General features: G+C 35.2%; 3 protein-coding genes across 3 annotated transcripts; 2 read left to right on the forward strand and 1 right to left on the reverse strand.

The window, feature by feature from the left end:
• Positions 1-4,041: 4,041 nt before the first annotated feature.
• On the reverse strand, positions 4,042-5,130 carry LOC135071366 (uncharacterized). The gene has a single exon (XM_063965155.1). It carries the CDS (start codon positions 5,128-5,130, stop codon positions 4,042-4,044), a length of 1,089 nt encoding a protein of 362 aa, XP_063821225.1.
• A 1,878-nt stretch (positions 5,131-7,008) lies between these two features.
• Positions 7,009-12,335, forward strand: LOC135071499 (origin recognition complex subunit 3). Its single transcript, XM_063965276.1, has 12 exons — positions 7,009-7,328; positions 7,434-7,580; positions 7,662-7,840; positions 8,009-8,117; positions 8,294-8,514; positions 8,625-8,772; positions 8,989-9,114; positions 9,205-9,522; positions 9,615-9,998; positions 10,179-10,412; positions 11,101-11,285; positions 12,182-12,335. Exons 1-12 carry the CDS (start codon positions 7,302-7,304, stop codon positions 12,276-12,278), a joined length of 2,175 nt encoding a protein of 724 aa, XP_063821346.1. The 5' UTR covers positions 7,009-7,301; the 3' UTR covers positions 12,279-12,335.
• Positions 12,336-14,377: 2,042 nt separating this feature from the next.
• LOC135071367 (uncharacterized) lies at positions 14,378-15,384 on the forward strand. The gene is made up of 2 exons (XM_063965157.1): positions 14,378-14,426; positions 14,747-15,384. Exons 1-2 carry the CDS (start codon positions 14,378-14,380, stop codon positions 15,382-15,384), a joined length of 687 nt encoding a protein of 228 aa, XP_063821227.1.
• The last annotated feature ends 615 nt before the right edge of the window (positions 15,385-15,999 follow it).

Here is a 15,999-nt window from a genome sequence, read left to right on the forward strand (position 1 = left end):
TTTTAATACATAATATTATTTTATTCTACCGTTTTGTCGGTGTGGTGATTAATATACATACCTCAAAATTACAGCTCTCTGATGCCAATAGTTTCCAAGCAAAAGCTCGGACGGCCAGACAGACATAACGAAACTAAGGGACTACGAAACCCTAAAAACAAAAACTTTTAAACATTCCCGCTATGCATCTGTGTTTTTTTTTTTTTTTTAAACAGATTTAACGGCTTCGGATTGTATCCTTACGGCCAAATCTTTAGTGAGATATTTCTTTCATTGTATTTTCATTCATGAGTAGGTACTTTCTGAGTGTTTTCAATGGATTTCTGTTCTTCTGTATCTTAGTTGAAATGTCTTCATAAATTTATATGTGTATTTACAATGTACTGGTAAATATGTGAGTACGTCTTTTCATTCGCTAGTATGGATGGCAAGAGGCGGGGAATATTTTCATCTTCTTGATAGATCTTCAGTAAGCCATCCACTAGCAGAAGCCTTTCCAAATTAAAGGCTGGGCACTGAAGAATAAGATGGTCTAAGTCTGCCGCATCTGCCTGGCAAAATTCACATTTATCTGTAGTGACCATTTTAATCCGTTTAAGGTGGGTTGGAAATTTTGCGTGTCCAAGTCGTAAGCGATTCATTGTAGTGATGAAACTTCTTGAGGTAGAACTTTGCGACTTGCAGTACCATGGTTTTCTTGGAAGTTTCTGTTGTATTTGTCCATACCATTTTCCTTTGGTTAATTTAGTGATATTCCACTCTTCGTGCCAATTATCGAACATACGGGTTTTCAAGATGGAGTCATAGTCTGAGATGGGTACAGGGGGCGCTGGATACCGTGAATCGCCACTATATGGACTTTCTATCTTCATCAATCTGTCCACTATTTCATTGCCAGTAATCCCAGAATGCGAGGGGACCCACATAAACTCTATTTGCTTGCAATCATTATTCAATAATATTTCTCTTATTTTCGTTATGTAGATGTTGGTCTTGTAATGAATATGAGTGTTTTGAAGACAAGTGAGGACACTCAAGGAGTCGGTAACAATCAAGAAAGTATTCTCATCTCTTATTCCTCCAATATATTGCAATGCAGTATATATTGCATAGGCTTCCGCTGTGAAAATTGATGCGTTCTTATCAAGTGTAAAACATCTCCCAAACTTAACTCTTGAATCATAATACGCTGCTTTAGTGTTTTCCTCAGTTTTAGAACCGTCTGTGTATATCTTCCGATGCCGAACCTTTTCGCTATTTACAAATTGGACAAACTCATAGTTGTTATTAACTTTCTTCAAGCAAACCATTGGTATCTTAGTCTGAATTTCTAATGTACTTAGATCCCAATTTACCCTATGGTCTATGCATTTACAAATTTCTTTTAGTTCATTTAAATGCTCACATTGCAAAAGACAATTGTTGTAATACAAATTAAAGTACATTTTATTACTTAAAATCTTAACATAAAACTTTTCTGTTAAATATCTAAGTCTAACTAAGATTGGTGGAATCCCGGACTCTATTTCTAAGGTATTTATTGGAGTTGAACAAAAAGCTCCAGTTATAATTCTTAATCCCTTGTTTTGAATGACTTCTAGCTTACGATACAAAAAATTACTTAGATATCTCCCATAAACAATAAGTCCATAGTCATAATGAGATCTAACTATTGCCTTAAAGACCATATTTAAAATTGTTGGGTCCATTCCCCACGTAACACTTGCTAAGTGTCTCATGATATTTACAGTTTTTTGCATTTTATCTACAATTTTAAGCACATGAGAATGAAAAATTAATTGAGAGTCAAAAATAATACCTAAAAATCTCTTTTCTTCCACTAATTGAATATTTACAGAATTAAATACAATATTTACATGGTCACGAGACTGAGAATCATTTTTCTTAGTGAAAATCATGGCCGAGCTTTTAGTGGGATTTACATCTAGTTTCAACTTAACATTATAATACAAATATAATTGACGTAAAGCTTCATTAATAGTAAATTCGGCAAGTGATAAATTTCTATTAGTAGTGTACAACACAATATCATCTGCATATTGCAAAACCGATAATCTAGGAACTGAAATAAACCTATGTATTTGAGATGTGTACAGCAAGTAAATCAAGGGTGATAAGGTGGCCCCCTGAGGAACCCCTTTATAAACTAATTTTGGACCATGAAGGACATTGTTGAACTTTAAATAAACGGTACGTGAATAAAAAAAATCAAAAATCCATTTGCACACTTTACCTGGGATATTGAAGCTATGTAGAATCTCAACAAGGGTTAAAAGATTGACGTTATCAAACGCTCCACTCACATCTAAGAAGGTACATAATAAATAGCTGTGATCACAAAAAGATTCTTGAATATCACCTGTGAACTTTACAAGACTATCTAATGTAGAACGGCCTTTACGAAACCCAAATTGATCGTGAGGGATAATTAATCTAGATTCCACAAAAAGTTCTAATCTAGTCTAACATATTTTCAAAAATTTTCCCTACACAAGAAGATAAAGAAATAGGTCTGTAAGAATCAGCATATTTAGGATCCTTATCCGGTTTGAGAATAGGAACTACAGCGATAGTTTTCCATGACTTTGGTATTAAGCCAGCGGACCACAAATTGTTGAAAATATTAAGCAAAATTAATTTAGCTGAAGGGTCTAAGCGTTTAATCAAAATATACGGAATATCGTCAAGTCCTGGAGAAGTGTCTTTTTTAGAATTTAAAGAAAAATTAAACTCTGTTTCAGAAAAAAGTGAATTCAAATGTATATTAAAATCATTAAAAACAAATAAATTGTTGAGGTGGTCAGTATCTACAGAATCATGATTAGGAGCTATTTTATCAAAAAAATCTTGTAAAAATTCTTCATCTTTGCTGTCAGGCTTTGAAGCTTTTCTATTAAAAACTTTAATGAACTTCCATATTTTGCTGATTGGTGTACAACGATCAAAACTAGAACACATTTTTTTCCAACTGATTATCTTTTGTTCTTTAATAATCAATCTTTTAGATGCTTTAAGTTTTTTATAAATAATGTAATTTTCTGTTGTTGGATGACGTCTATACATATGAAGAGCTAATTTAGTTTCCTTAACTGCGTTGGAACAAGTTTCATTCCACCATGGCATAGGCTTATAAACTTTGCGTCTATTATTACTATCATAAGTGTGTATCGGTATAAAATCTTTTCTCAAAGTATTTAATAAGTCACAAAATTCTGCATAAGCAAAGAGCGGGTCTGGATAATCAAGAAGATGATTAAAAATCGTTCTAGACTTGATTGTATAGCCTAACCAGTCAGCTTTTTTGTAAATAAACTTTTCAAAACTACAGGAATCTTGGTATATTTCACAATCATAATTTAAGTTAACTAAAGTAGGAAAATGATAGCTACCTAAGGTATCCTCTGTATAAACTGACCACTCTGCTGAAGCTGCTAATGAAGGAGATACGAATGCAATGTCGATTTCTGATGCCGAATGATTGGGACGGCTTAGTGTGGTAGGCTGACCATCGTTTAATATACACAAATTAATTTCATCAAGCATATCATAAATCTGAATACCTCTTGGCTTGTTTGTAGAAGACCCAAATGCTGTATGATGGGCATTGAAGTCGCCCATTACTAGAACTGGAGAAGGTAAAGAACTAATAATATTTTTTAAATTATTTACTGGAAAACGACCAGGACGTGGAGGACAATAGGTACGCACCCAAAACTGTTATTGAACTATTACGATTTACTTTTACACTAATGGCTAATGTTTGGATTCTATCATTATAATGCTGTAACAATTTCTGATGTTAAAAGAGAGTTTTTACAAATAATGGCAACACCACCGTAACCAGTGTCACTGTCATTTCTAAATATTTTATAACCTCTAAATTTTACTGAATCTGATGATTTTAACCAAGTTTCATTGAGAATTAAAATATCAATATTGAGTGTAATTAAAAGCTCACTTACGAAGGGAGTCTTAGGCTTAAGACTCTGAATATTGTGTTGAACAATAACTAAAGATTTACTATCCATTTTGAGAAACTTTCTTTAAAAACATTTCTTTAATATTAGAGGAATTAATTGGCAAGCTGTTTTCTTTGTCACAAAAAGTTAATAAAGTATCAACAATAGCTTTAATAATTAGATCATTATTGATAACATCAGTCAACAAGTTTTTATTTTTAATCTCTTTCGTGTCTTTAACATTTTGTTGTAGAGGTCGGGAACCTACTGCTTTGGCAAAAGATTTGTTTAAAGTTGGGAAGAAAGAACCCAAAGTAGTTTTGTTCATTATTTTATATTTGTTTTCTTCAATTTTCTGTTGTTTAACTGGACAAATCCTTGCCACAGCAATATGCTCGCCTTTACAATTGACACATAGAGGTTTGTTTGCGTTAGTACATTCTTTGTATGAGTGAGGTTGTGAACATATGGAGCATACGATGTTCCTTTTACAAAATTTAGTAGTATGACCAAATGCCATACATTTATAACACTGCATTACAGGCTTAATGTATTCAGTTACAGGTACAATGCTTAGACCATAGTTAACATGCTCGGGGAGTACATTTTCTGCAAAGGTCAGAGATACAGTTTGCAATGGGATGATACCTTCAGGAGTGCGCTTCGTGAACCTTCTGACTGCCAGGATCTCCTGTGAACTGAGAAGTTTGTCAAATAGATGTTTGCAGCTAAGATCTGTGGGAATGTATCGTATAACTCCTATGCATTCTGATGTTGCCGCAGGGATGAAGGCTTTGATGTCATGAGAAGACAAGAATGTTGAGTTAAACAGTAACGCATTAGCATTCTTTGCATTATCAAAAATAACAGCATACCGCATTGCATTCACTCGTTTTATTTCTTTGACTCCCTTGTTGTACCGACTAAAAATGCTATTTAGGTAGATAGGGTCCTTGTTTCCAAACTTTACAGTGTCATTTGTGCTTTGTATGTATACAGGAAATATACAACCTGGAGAATTATCAGGATAACAACGTATATGGTTCTTCTTGTAGTATGGTGCATGTATAGACTCATCATCTTGTACTTCATCTACTTTTCTCTTCTTAGTATTATGCTTGGGGTCTTTACCCCCACTGTCAGAACTCATCTCGCCACTACAGCCGCTAATTTACTGTTAGATTAACTATTTAATTAAATTTTATTAAACTCGCAAAGAAAAAGTTGAACCTCCCGCCTCGAGAGCTTCCCGCCTTTTTCGCTATGTATCTGTGCGCGCCACCAAGAAGTTTTTTTTTGTTTAAGTTCCCGCGGCTTGACCAATGCGCATTTGCCAATCAAGTATTTTTTTTATTCCAAAACGAGGTAACGAGATTTAAGAAAAAAAAAGGAACGAAAAAGAAAATCCACCAAGAAAATCCGCCGCAACTTTGCAAGTTCGCGTTGTAAGCTTTAAAGCCTTCTATATTTAATGGCAATCCTGCGGTTTGCACACCAGTGTCCAGAATATCAATGTTATTTTTTATAGAAAATATTCAATACTGTTATAAAATAATATTATTAATTCTAATTACTTGAAATATAATTTACGTGACACTGGCTAAAGGTAATGTGCAAACCGCATGAAGCCATAATCCAAATAAAAAAAGTCTCTCTTACGCGCCAATTTTGCATAGTTGTCAAAATTAAACCTGTCACCTCCTGTCACTGTCAAGTCAATGGCTTTAGTGATGTGGGAGTAGATGGAGAAAAAATAAAGTTTTCGATTAATATAAAATATCGAGTAAAACAAATTGCAGTGCTAATAAAATTCAGACCAGTGATATGATAGAATAGCTAATTACAATTCACTTTAGACAGTTTTGTAGTCTAAACGGCTTGATTGATTTCAGCGTGAGAGGTGTCGTTAGATTATCTTCTTCTTAGTCGGGCACTCTTGTCAGAGTGGTCGTGGTTGCGCTGACGAGGTACATGGTGGGGTGATGCATTACTTTTCTCTATGGGGCATGGGGTGATGTTATCTCCGAGGGTAGCTCTCCTGTTAGGTAGAGGTAGGGTTGTTAGATTAGATTCATAATTAATTATTGTGAAAGTGACACTGGGTATATCAAAATAGATGAAAATCGATTTTTAAAAGATATTGTGTCACCAACAAAAAAAACTTGTGCCTTAGTTAGACTGCATTTGTGAACCCCGGTCCGCACATTTTATACATAATATTTTAATAAATGGTAGATTAGGTCCCAAGAAAAAGAACGAAATATTATTATAATAATATAATGTACACAACTTTTTTAGACGTTTAAGATTCCTTTTGTAAGTTTTAATAAGTAACCCTAATATGTATATCTGTCATGAAAAGATCCGATACTAGGACAACACCTTATTAAGTGGTGGTATATTTATATTGTTCCAGCATCTCGTGGCAGACAACGAAAACTGTCACGAAATGCTGCACTGCTGTGCCTGGGCAAAACCATTCAAGAAGCAAGTCTGATTCTACGTTGAGAAAATAAAAGCTTTTCATACAAGTAAGACTGCGATTTCCTGTGACGTGAACGCCTAGACGTCATGTTCAATAGGTTTCCTTGGTAAGAAATGGGGTGATGTGGGCCCTTCATGGAACGTGAAAAAACACAGAATCTAGCATGAGTTCTGGACATGTAAGGCAAGAGACTGGAGACCCGGCTTAAATAGTCTTGGTTTCTATCTTTTCAGTTAATTTTTTTACGCAGTAGAGTTTTTTGTTTTTCAATAATATTTTCGACTAAGATATTTTATTTATTAATCTGTAACATCTTTTTACGCAAATAAAAATTCTGATTCTGACTCTGATTCAGTGCCGGAGTAAGACTAATATTACTACCTACTGCTACGATTAAATGGCGATTTAATTTTACAGGACCGAATTTTTTTTAATTCATTAAAACATTAATATACATACTGTATTTATAAACAAACATATAATCGATTACATTACCAATCGTGTGTTTATTGTTTCTTTCTCATCACTATGTTTGATGTTCAATCATTTGTCAAATTTAAAAAAAGTTCTACGACGAATAGAATTTCAAAAGCTTTGTTTTTGTTATTAATTTAATTGATAACATTTGTTTTATTAGCCAGCATCATCTTTAATCACACTTTCAATCAAGCGTCTCTTTCATAAACCTAAATGTGTGCGTAAATTGCAGAAATTCTAACCTTAAAACTGCATAGAGACGGCATTTCCCCTCATTTCCCTCAACCAGTTAAATTGTGGATAATACAAAACCTGTTTTGTGCTGTTGTTAACCTATTCTTAAGTGAAAATTAGATACCATGGATTCGACAGTATCCGTTTCAAAAGTGAGTCTTGTAATTACGACATCTAAAATTTATTATACTAAAAACTCAAACTCTTCTGTTCCAAATAAATTAGTTTTCTTTATTTATGATAAACCTCTATTTTAGGGAGTCTTTTTGTTTAATAATGGATTGAACAAAACAAAAGCGTCTAAAAAGCATCCTAAAAAACTGCTTTATGAAAAGTTTTTCAAAAAGAGTTCTTGGCATGCTACATTTACGAGGAACTGGGATTATATTGAAAATGAAATAAGAGTAAGTATACAATAATTGTATACATTTTGATTAATTAAAAAGATATTATTATGTTATAATGCAATCTAATAAACTTTGTAGGAACTTCACCAAAAAACGTACAGTGTGCTGCTCAACGATATTGTCAATTATGTCAAATCCTTCTACGGAGACAGTGAGACTGATGGATTGGAAGGCATAATACCAAGTGCCACTCTGTTGACTGGAGTAAATCAGCCTGATCATGTATCTCAATTCAAGGCTTTAATAGACAAAATCAGGTAAACACATCCCTTCTGATTGTAAATATTGTTCATATTATACTCAAGATTGTTAATATGCAAAGTTTAATGTAAACAATTACAAATTTTATAAAATTGTTAATTTAAGGTTTATACAAGTAGTTAAATGCTATCAATTGTACAATAATTACCTGTTTTTAATTGCAGGAATGAGGTGACCCCACACATAGCAATGGTCAATTCACAAGATGCACCTACATTGAAACATTTAGTTGAAAACACTGTCTGGCAATTGATGTATGGACATGAAGCATTAGTTAGTTACATTTTGCAACATTTGTTTTTATTTGCTTTAGTAGATAACTTAAACAGATTACTGAAACAGGCTGAAAGCATTATTTCTTTCATATTTTGAGGAGTGCTGTATCATTCATTGTATGTCTATTTTAATGTAGTTTTTACATAATTTTCTGAATTTCCAATTGTTTCTAGGATTTTGATGATGAAGAATTCAAAGATAATATTATATATAAGAAATTGAGGAAAAACCAATGTACCATGAAAGTATTACAGAGTTGGTACCATGCTCATTACACAAATGCTTCACCAAAGAAGAAGAAGCACAAAACTTCAAGTAGATCACTGGTAGTCATTATTCCAGACTTTGAAAGCTTTAATTGCAGTGTTCTACAGGATTTTGTGATGATTATAAGGTACTTGATGATTTCAAGTTATTATTATCAGCTTCTGTATCTTTATGCATGCATGTTATTCTTTCTTTTTGTCTATGTTATTGTTAATGTGAATAACTCTTTTCTTTCAGTTCCTATGTGTCGTCAATCCCAATAGTGTTTGTTTTTGGAGTGGCCACATCTGTGTCAGCCTTGCACAAGTCCTTCCCATATCATGTGTCTTCAAAATTGTGGATCAAAGTCTTTCATTCCCACTCATCACCTGTCTACATGAATCAAGTAAGTTTGTTATGTTACCTACTTGCAAAACAGCTAATATAAATATTTTATTGTTAGTGTGTAATGTAATGTCAGGTCTGTCTTTTGTTTTGTACTAGTTGATCTAGCAATAAATATTTTTATTTATTTATTTACACTTTTGCACATACAATTGTACAGTGGCGGACTTAATGCCAGGTGGCATTATCTGCCAGTAATATTAAAATTTTCTTGCAGGTTCTAGAAGATATATTTTTGTCACATACTAGCCCTATTCATTTGTCGGGTAAAGCTTTCGAGTTACTAACTGACGTATTCTTGTTCTACGATTTTTCTGTGACTGGGTTGATACAGAGTATAAAAGTATGTATTGGCTATTGTACCGACCTATGGTTTGTTAACGAAACCTAATTCAAGGTTATTAATATAATGTATACTCTAATTCTATTACAGTATTGTATGATGGATCACTATTACGGAGATAATGTCAAATCATTATGCTGTGAAAGGGAGAACATTGAAGAGGCTGTGATGAATCTCAGTTCAGATGATCTCGAAAGCATCAGGCAGCTACCATCTTTCAGACCATTCCTAGAGGCTCAACAAGACTGCGAAACAAGAATTGGCCTTTTTGAAGATGATAATTTCTTCAGAGAAGTTTTGATAAAGGAAATGAACAAACTTCATGATTATTTGTTCACTTTTTATTTATGTGTAAGACTGCTATTAGTCTTTGTCAAAGACATTCCAAAGAATATTCTTGGTAAATCGGTAAGTTTCATATTGATGACAGTGAATAAATAAGTAATTCTACTTTAACCATACAAAATAAAAAAATAAATACTCTCTATCTCTATTTACAGGTTCGAGAAATCTACACAAAATGTGCTGTAGAATGTATAACAAGTACACTTGCATTTAAAGAATGCATGCAACTCATCCAGTTTCAATCTCAAGTGAAACTAGCTGATACCATTAAGTCTGCGCTGAAAGTAGTAAACTCTGCACTGCAAATATCTTCTCCAGTGAAACCTCTACGATCTACACCAACGAAAAATAATCTCAATAATATTACCTTGAACAATGATATGGGTGAAGGTTTTGTCAAAACCGTGAGAGTACATTTGCTCATGTTTTTAAGACAGATTGAACATGCAAACACTGAAGCTACAGTATTGTGCAATGAATCGGAAGATTTTGAAAATAGTCCAGAAAATGTCCCAGGAAATAGGTACAAGTTAAAAGAGGTAAATAATGTTATGTAGTTGTTCTATATGCAGTGCAAAATAAAAAAAACAATGTTTAATTTGTATTGAGAAAAGAAATGGTGTGTCTGGATGGGACAGTTCTTGGACTAATAAACGATTTTACAGGCTTAGCTTATTCGAAATAAAAATGAAGTCAACAATTTATTAATATCTTTTCAGAAACTGCTCAAAGCCACAAGAGTTGATAAGATCCAATCAGAATACGACATGGTCCGGGCCAGATTCGTTAGCTATTTGGAGGAGATGTTCACCAAAGGATTGATGCCGCCTCACACACAGACGTTCCATGAAATACTGTTCTTCACTGACGTTGGAAATGTTAGGAAACAGATCGTGGGTTCCCCGCGTGGAGCCCTTCATACAGCTCTAAGCAATCCAGTGCACTATTTACAGGTAAATTAAATACCTACCTATTTACTAACAAAATTTACACGCGCGTTGAACACTTGTTTAAAGTGAAGTTTAGTATAAAATACTGTTCAACGAGTGTGTAATTTTTTATTAGTAAGGGGGCTAGTACGTGTGATTACGTAATTATGGTATAATTGATGTCACTATTCTATTAATGTCATAAAAAAGCAGGATTCATTGTTTCATACAGTGAATCTGGCAATTTTGTAATGGCAAAATTGTAAGTATAGTTTGTTGCTCCTCACAATTCAGTAGGGGAATATCATTAGTATCATCAATTCGTCACACATTTGGTACTTTTGTGAGCTTTATATTGTTGGAATGTTGAATATTACAAAACAAAGAATAACCAGCTGTTATAAAAAAACAACTTAAGACTGAGTTGCATCTCTTTAACAGTAACTACAACAATAACCGGTGTGTTTTGTATAGAGGTTAACAGATTTCTGACGTCTGAAATATGTATAGTCCCACGATTCTGAAACTTCAAGTGGCAAAGATCGAAAACTAAACCCAGTATTGATATTAGCGTCCTCCGGTAATGTCATATTATATGGTTGTCCAACGTGGCAAAAATCAGAATCAACGATCCGGTATTGACGGTTTCACCCCCTGTCAATGTTAAGGGTGGGACAGTTCGTGGTAGTTTATCTATATTGTCAAATTTCAGTGCTCGTGCTGCCACCTGGCGTCGCCGGACAGCGTGACGGACACGCTGCCGGACGTGTGCCTGGCGTACAAGCTGCACCGCGAGTGCGGCAAGCACATCAACCTGTACGACTGGCTGCAGGCCTTCGCCGCCGTGCTCCAGCCAGATGTGGACGACGAGCAGCGCCACCAGGACTCCACTGTCCAGTGAGTTGAATAGTAAATAAATATCTTTGGACAATTTCACATAGCACCATCTAACCCCAAAATAAGCAACTAATATGCTTGTAATAAAGGTGCTAACTTAACGGATATACTACTTATATCCTACTTGTAAAAAAAAAACATCTATATCTATATAGAAAGGTCACTGACTTACTCACACACTCATCACGAAATCTCAGAAACTACAAGTGCTAGGAGTCCCAAATTTTATATAGGAGTACCTTTTAGAACGTAGATGCCCACTAAGACGGGATTTTGAAAAATTTTACCCCTGGGGATGAAACGGAATCCACGCATACGAAGTCGCGGTCGGCCGCTAGTAATAAATATCTTTGGACAATTTCACACAGCGCCATCTAGCTCCAAAGAAAGCAACTAATAAGCTAATAAAAGTCCGTGGGATTCTGATCTTCATTTTTCTTTATCGCGCGTTTTTTGACTGATTTTCTTTTATCCATTACGATTGATTGACCTACAACAACAACAGTGTTAAAATTACAGTTCCTCGTCCTAACTTCTTTCTGCTATTTTAGCCCCTTTAAGATTTCTATAGATCTATTTGTAGATCTATTCACAGAACAGAAAATGGATCTATTTCTCTATTCAGACCTTACTCGTAACATTCAGACCTTATTCAGACATTATGGACTATGTCCACGGCTAAAACCCTATAAAAGCCTTGCTATTCATCATACATCGATATGGAAATGCGTCACTAAGCGTATCAGCAGTAATCTGACTAAAAGTTCAATGGTTACCATGATTTCCTAACTGGAGACACCAGCTCCTACAAATTACATATGTTTTGGATATTCATTAACTAATAGGCATGGTACCTAGTCACAATATTTATTTATGTACGTGTGCTTTGTTCACAGAATACGCTTCACTCGAGCAGTTGCAGAGCTCCAGTTTCTCGGGTTCATAAAGTCGTCGAAGAGAAAGACGGATCACGTGATGCGTCTTACTTGGTGATGCGATGTTTTTGTGTGTTTTATTTATTCAATTGAAATAAACTTTTTTTAGAGATAATTTGTTTTAACTTTTATGTTTTTTGAGACTTTATTTGTTTTGCAACAGCATAACATAGGTTACACTGTACACATTGACCTTAACTCCATGGTAATTCACTCGTAATAAGAACTACTTTAGTAACCTCATCGTCATCATTATTTGATGTGTTATTTAGTGTAGCTATTTGAAAACTTAAAGTTTTTGGAATGAATAAAACAGATATAATTCTAGCGAGCGAATTAGAATAAACTTGTCATTTTGACATATTTCCCATACTGAAACTGTCAATAATATTTATAAACTTATTCTTCAGTTAAAAGTTATCCGACGATTGAAAAATCAAAGATTTATTATTGTGGACATACATACACGAAATTGGTTATGTATCGATAGCACCTGGTAAATTTTTGTTTGTGTTTAACTAAGAACATTTAACCCGGATATTCTAATACATATTTAGATACAAAAAATAAAGAGAGAAAGACGAGTACCAAGCTAAAAGTTGAATACATATAAACCTACTTGATATCTTTATAAAAAAATGTATTTACCTTTATTAAGCATTTCATTGGATATTAATATGCTTCCGAATAACATAAAAGTTATTTCATGGAAATATATTCAAACAATCTTTGATAGAGTGGTTAATGAAATTGTTAGAGAATTTATGACTATTTTTTTAATATTTGTATGGGTAGATCTATAATATGGACCTTTATTTGGTTGTAACATCTTTATTATAATTTAAAAAAGCTAATAAATTATTTATTTTGATTTTAAATCATGGATCCGAAACGTGGTCGCTTACTATGGGCCTCATAAGAAGGCTCAAGATCACCCAAAGGGCGATGGAGCGGGCCATGCTTGGAGTTTCCCTGCGTGATCGAATCAGAAATGAGGAGATCCGCAGGAGAACCAAAGTGACCGACATAGCTCGCAGAATTGCTAAAATCAAGTGGCAGTGGGCGGGGCACATAGCTCGTAGAGACGATGGCCGTTGGGGCAGAAAAGTTCTCGAGTGGCGACCACGGGCTGGAAGACGTAGCGTGGGCAGGCCTCCTACTAGGTGGACCGACGATCTGGTAAAGGTCGCGGGAAGAGCCTGGATGCGGGCAGCGCAGGACCGTGCATTGTGGAAAACCTTGGAGGAGGCCTTTGTCCAGCAGTGGACGTCATTTGGCTGAAACGAACGAACGATTTTAAATCGCTTCTACTACAAGTAACATAATATTAAGATGTCACAGTGTTTAGCTGGACTTTAATATTGTGTAGTTACCTCATTCAAAAAGTTACGTTACTGCTTTGTCAAGGAGTCGCGGTCAAAAGTTCGATATCTATTGGGGCACCACTTAAATATATTCTCGCTGAGACATGTAATAAAACTCTAGTTTTATCTTCAAATAATAATACAGAGACACTGTGTAATTATTAGCTACCTATATTAAACATCTAGTTAGACCTGCTGACCTTGAATTATAATTTCACAAAATAGTTGGTCTCGACCTCTGGAAAGGTTAAGATCATCACTTTTATTTGTGTCTGCATAACGACTGGAGACAAGTTTTAACTATCGATTGATATTGTTAGGGTTCCGCGGATGGATGACACTCAAACCGAACAAAGTAAATAATAAACATTAATCCTTAGAACAGAGGACATAGTAGGTAGGTAGGTACATCGTTTATTCCCGATGTCCCCTACTATTTGTCTACCACTGGTGGACATCGAGAAAAAAAGTTGCAATGTCCACCAGTGGGGGACAGCGCTACTGAAATTTTCCCGTTGGGCCCTACTGGTGGACACTGAGAAGAAATGAGTTGCTCTGTCCCTCAGTGGTGGACATCGAAACCAAAAAAGTTCCGTTGTCTCCCACTATTATATTTTGTTTGTATTCATGAACACAAATATAATAGTGGGGGACAACGGAACTTTTTTGGTTTCGATGTCCACCACTGAGGGACAGAGCAACACATTTCTTCTCAGTGTCCACCAGTAGGGCCCAACGGGAAAATTTCAGTAGCGCTGTCCCCCACTGGTGGACATTGCAACTTTTTTTCTCGATGTCCACCAGTGGTGGACAAATAGTGGGGGACATCGGGAATAAACGAGGTACATAATAGATACATATTTGTTAATTTTTCACGCAAAACTACTGAACGGATAGTAATGAAACGTTACAGTACTTATTGTTTGTTTATACATATGATTAACATTATACTAGAGTTAATGAGGGTTTCCTTAATTGTGCATACCAGTTGGCGCTATGGGCGAGTGATAATAAGACCTCACTCGATAGTGGCGTCAATCTGATGATAGCAAATGATGATGAGTCCTCCTACTCCTTCAGCGCTCACCAGTTGGCGTCAACTGGCAACTGCGATTTCTGGAAACTCATTAGCCAAATTACAACGATAACATTCGTCAAAGAGAAAAGAGGACATTCGTCAGAGAAAACAGAACATTCGTCAGAGAGAAAAGAGAACATTCGTCAAAGAGAAAAGAGGACATTCGTCAGAGAGAAAAGAGAACATTCGTCAAAGAGAAAAGAGGACATTCGTCAGTGAGAAAAGAGAACATTCGTCAAAGAGAAAAGAGGACATTCGTCAGAGAGAAAAGAGAACATTCGTCAGATAGAAAAGAGAACATTCGTCAAAGAGAAAAGAGAACATTCGTCAAAGAGAAAAGAGGACATTCGTCAGAGAGAAAAGAGAACATTCGTCAAATAGAAAAGAGGACATTCGTCAGAGAGAAAAGAGAACATTCGTCAAAGAGAAAAGAGGACATTCGTCAGAGAGAAAAGAGAACATTCGTCAGAGAAAAGAGAACATTCGTCAGAGAAAAAAGAGAACATTCGTCAGATAGAAAAGAGAACATTCGTCAAAGAGAAAAGAGGACATTCGTCAGAGAGAAAAGAGAACATTCGTCAAAGAGAAAAGAGGACATTCGTCAGAGAGAAAAGAGAACTTTCGTCAAAGAGAAAAGAGGACATTCGTCAGAGAGAAAGGAGAACATTCGTCAGAGAAAAGAGAACATTCGTCAGAGAAAAAAGAGAACATTCGTCAGATAGAAAAGAGAACATTCGTCAAAGAGAAAAGAGGACATTCGTCAGAGAGAAAAGAGAACTTTCGTCAAAGAGAAAAGAGGACATTCGTCAGAGAGAAAACAGAAGAAAGAATGTTCATCCTAAAAGTAGGCGCACACCGTTGATTTTTAGTTGGCCGATAGTTGTGCCCGATTTTAAATTGTATGAAGAATCGGCCAAATCGAATCGGCGTAGTGTGCGCACTCCCATACATGCCCATACTTCCATACTATAATATTATAAATGGGAAAGTAACTCTGTCTGTCTGTCTCTCTTTCACGTCAAAACTACTGAACCGATTTGAATGAAATTTGGTACACAGATAGTCTAGAGCCTGAGAAAGGACATAGGCTACTTTTTATTGCAAAAAAGAGGTTGTAAGGGGTTAAAAGGGGGATGAAAGGTTGTATAAGTACTTGCTTTCACGTCAAAACTACTGAACCGATTTGAATGAAATTTGGTACACAGATAGTCTAGAGCCTGAGAAAGGACATAGCCTACTTTTTATTGCAAAAAAGGGGTGGTAAGGGGTTAAAAGGGGGATGAAAGGAATTAAATTGTGTACATAGGGTCTAGAGCCTGAGAAAGGACAGAGGCTAC

Source organism: Ostrinia nubilalis, chromosome 4 (assembly GCF_963855985.1).
Source record: "Ostrinia nubilalis chromosome 4, ilOstNubi1.1, whole genome shotgun sequence".
In the NCBI taxonomy this organism is placed as follows: Eukaryota; Metazoa; Arthropoda; class Insecta; order Lepidoptera; family Crambidae; genus Ostrinia; species Ostrinia nubilalis.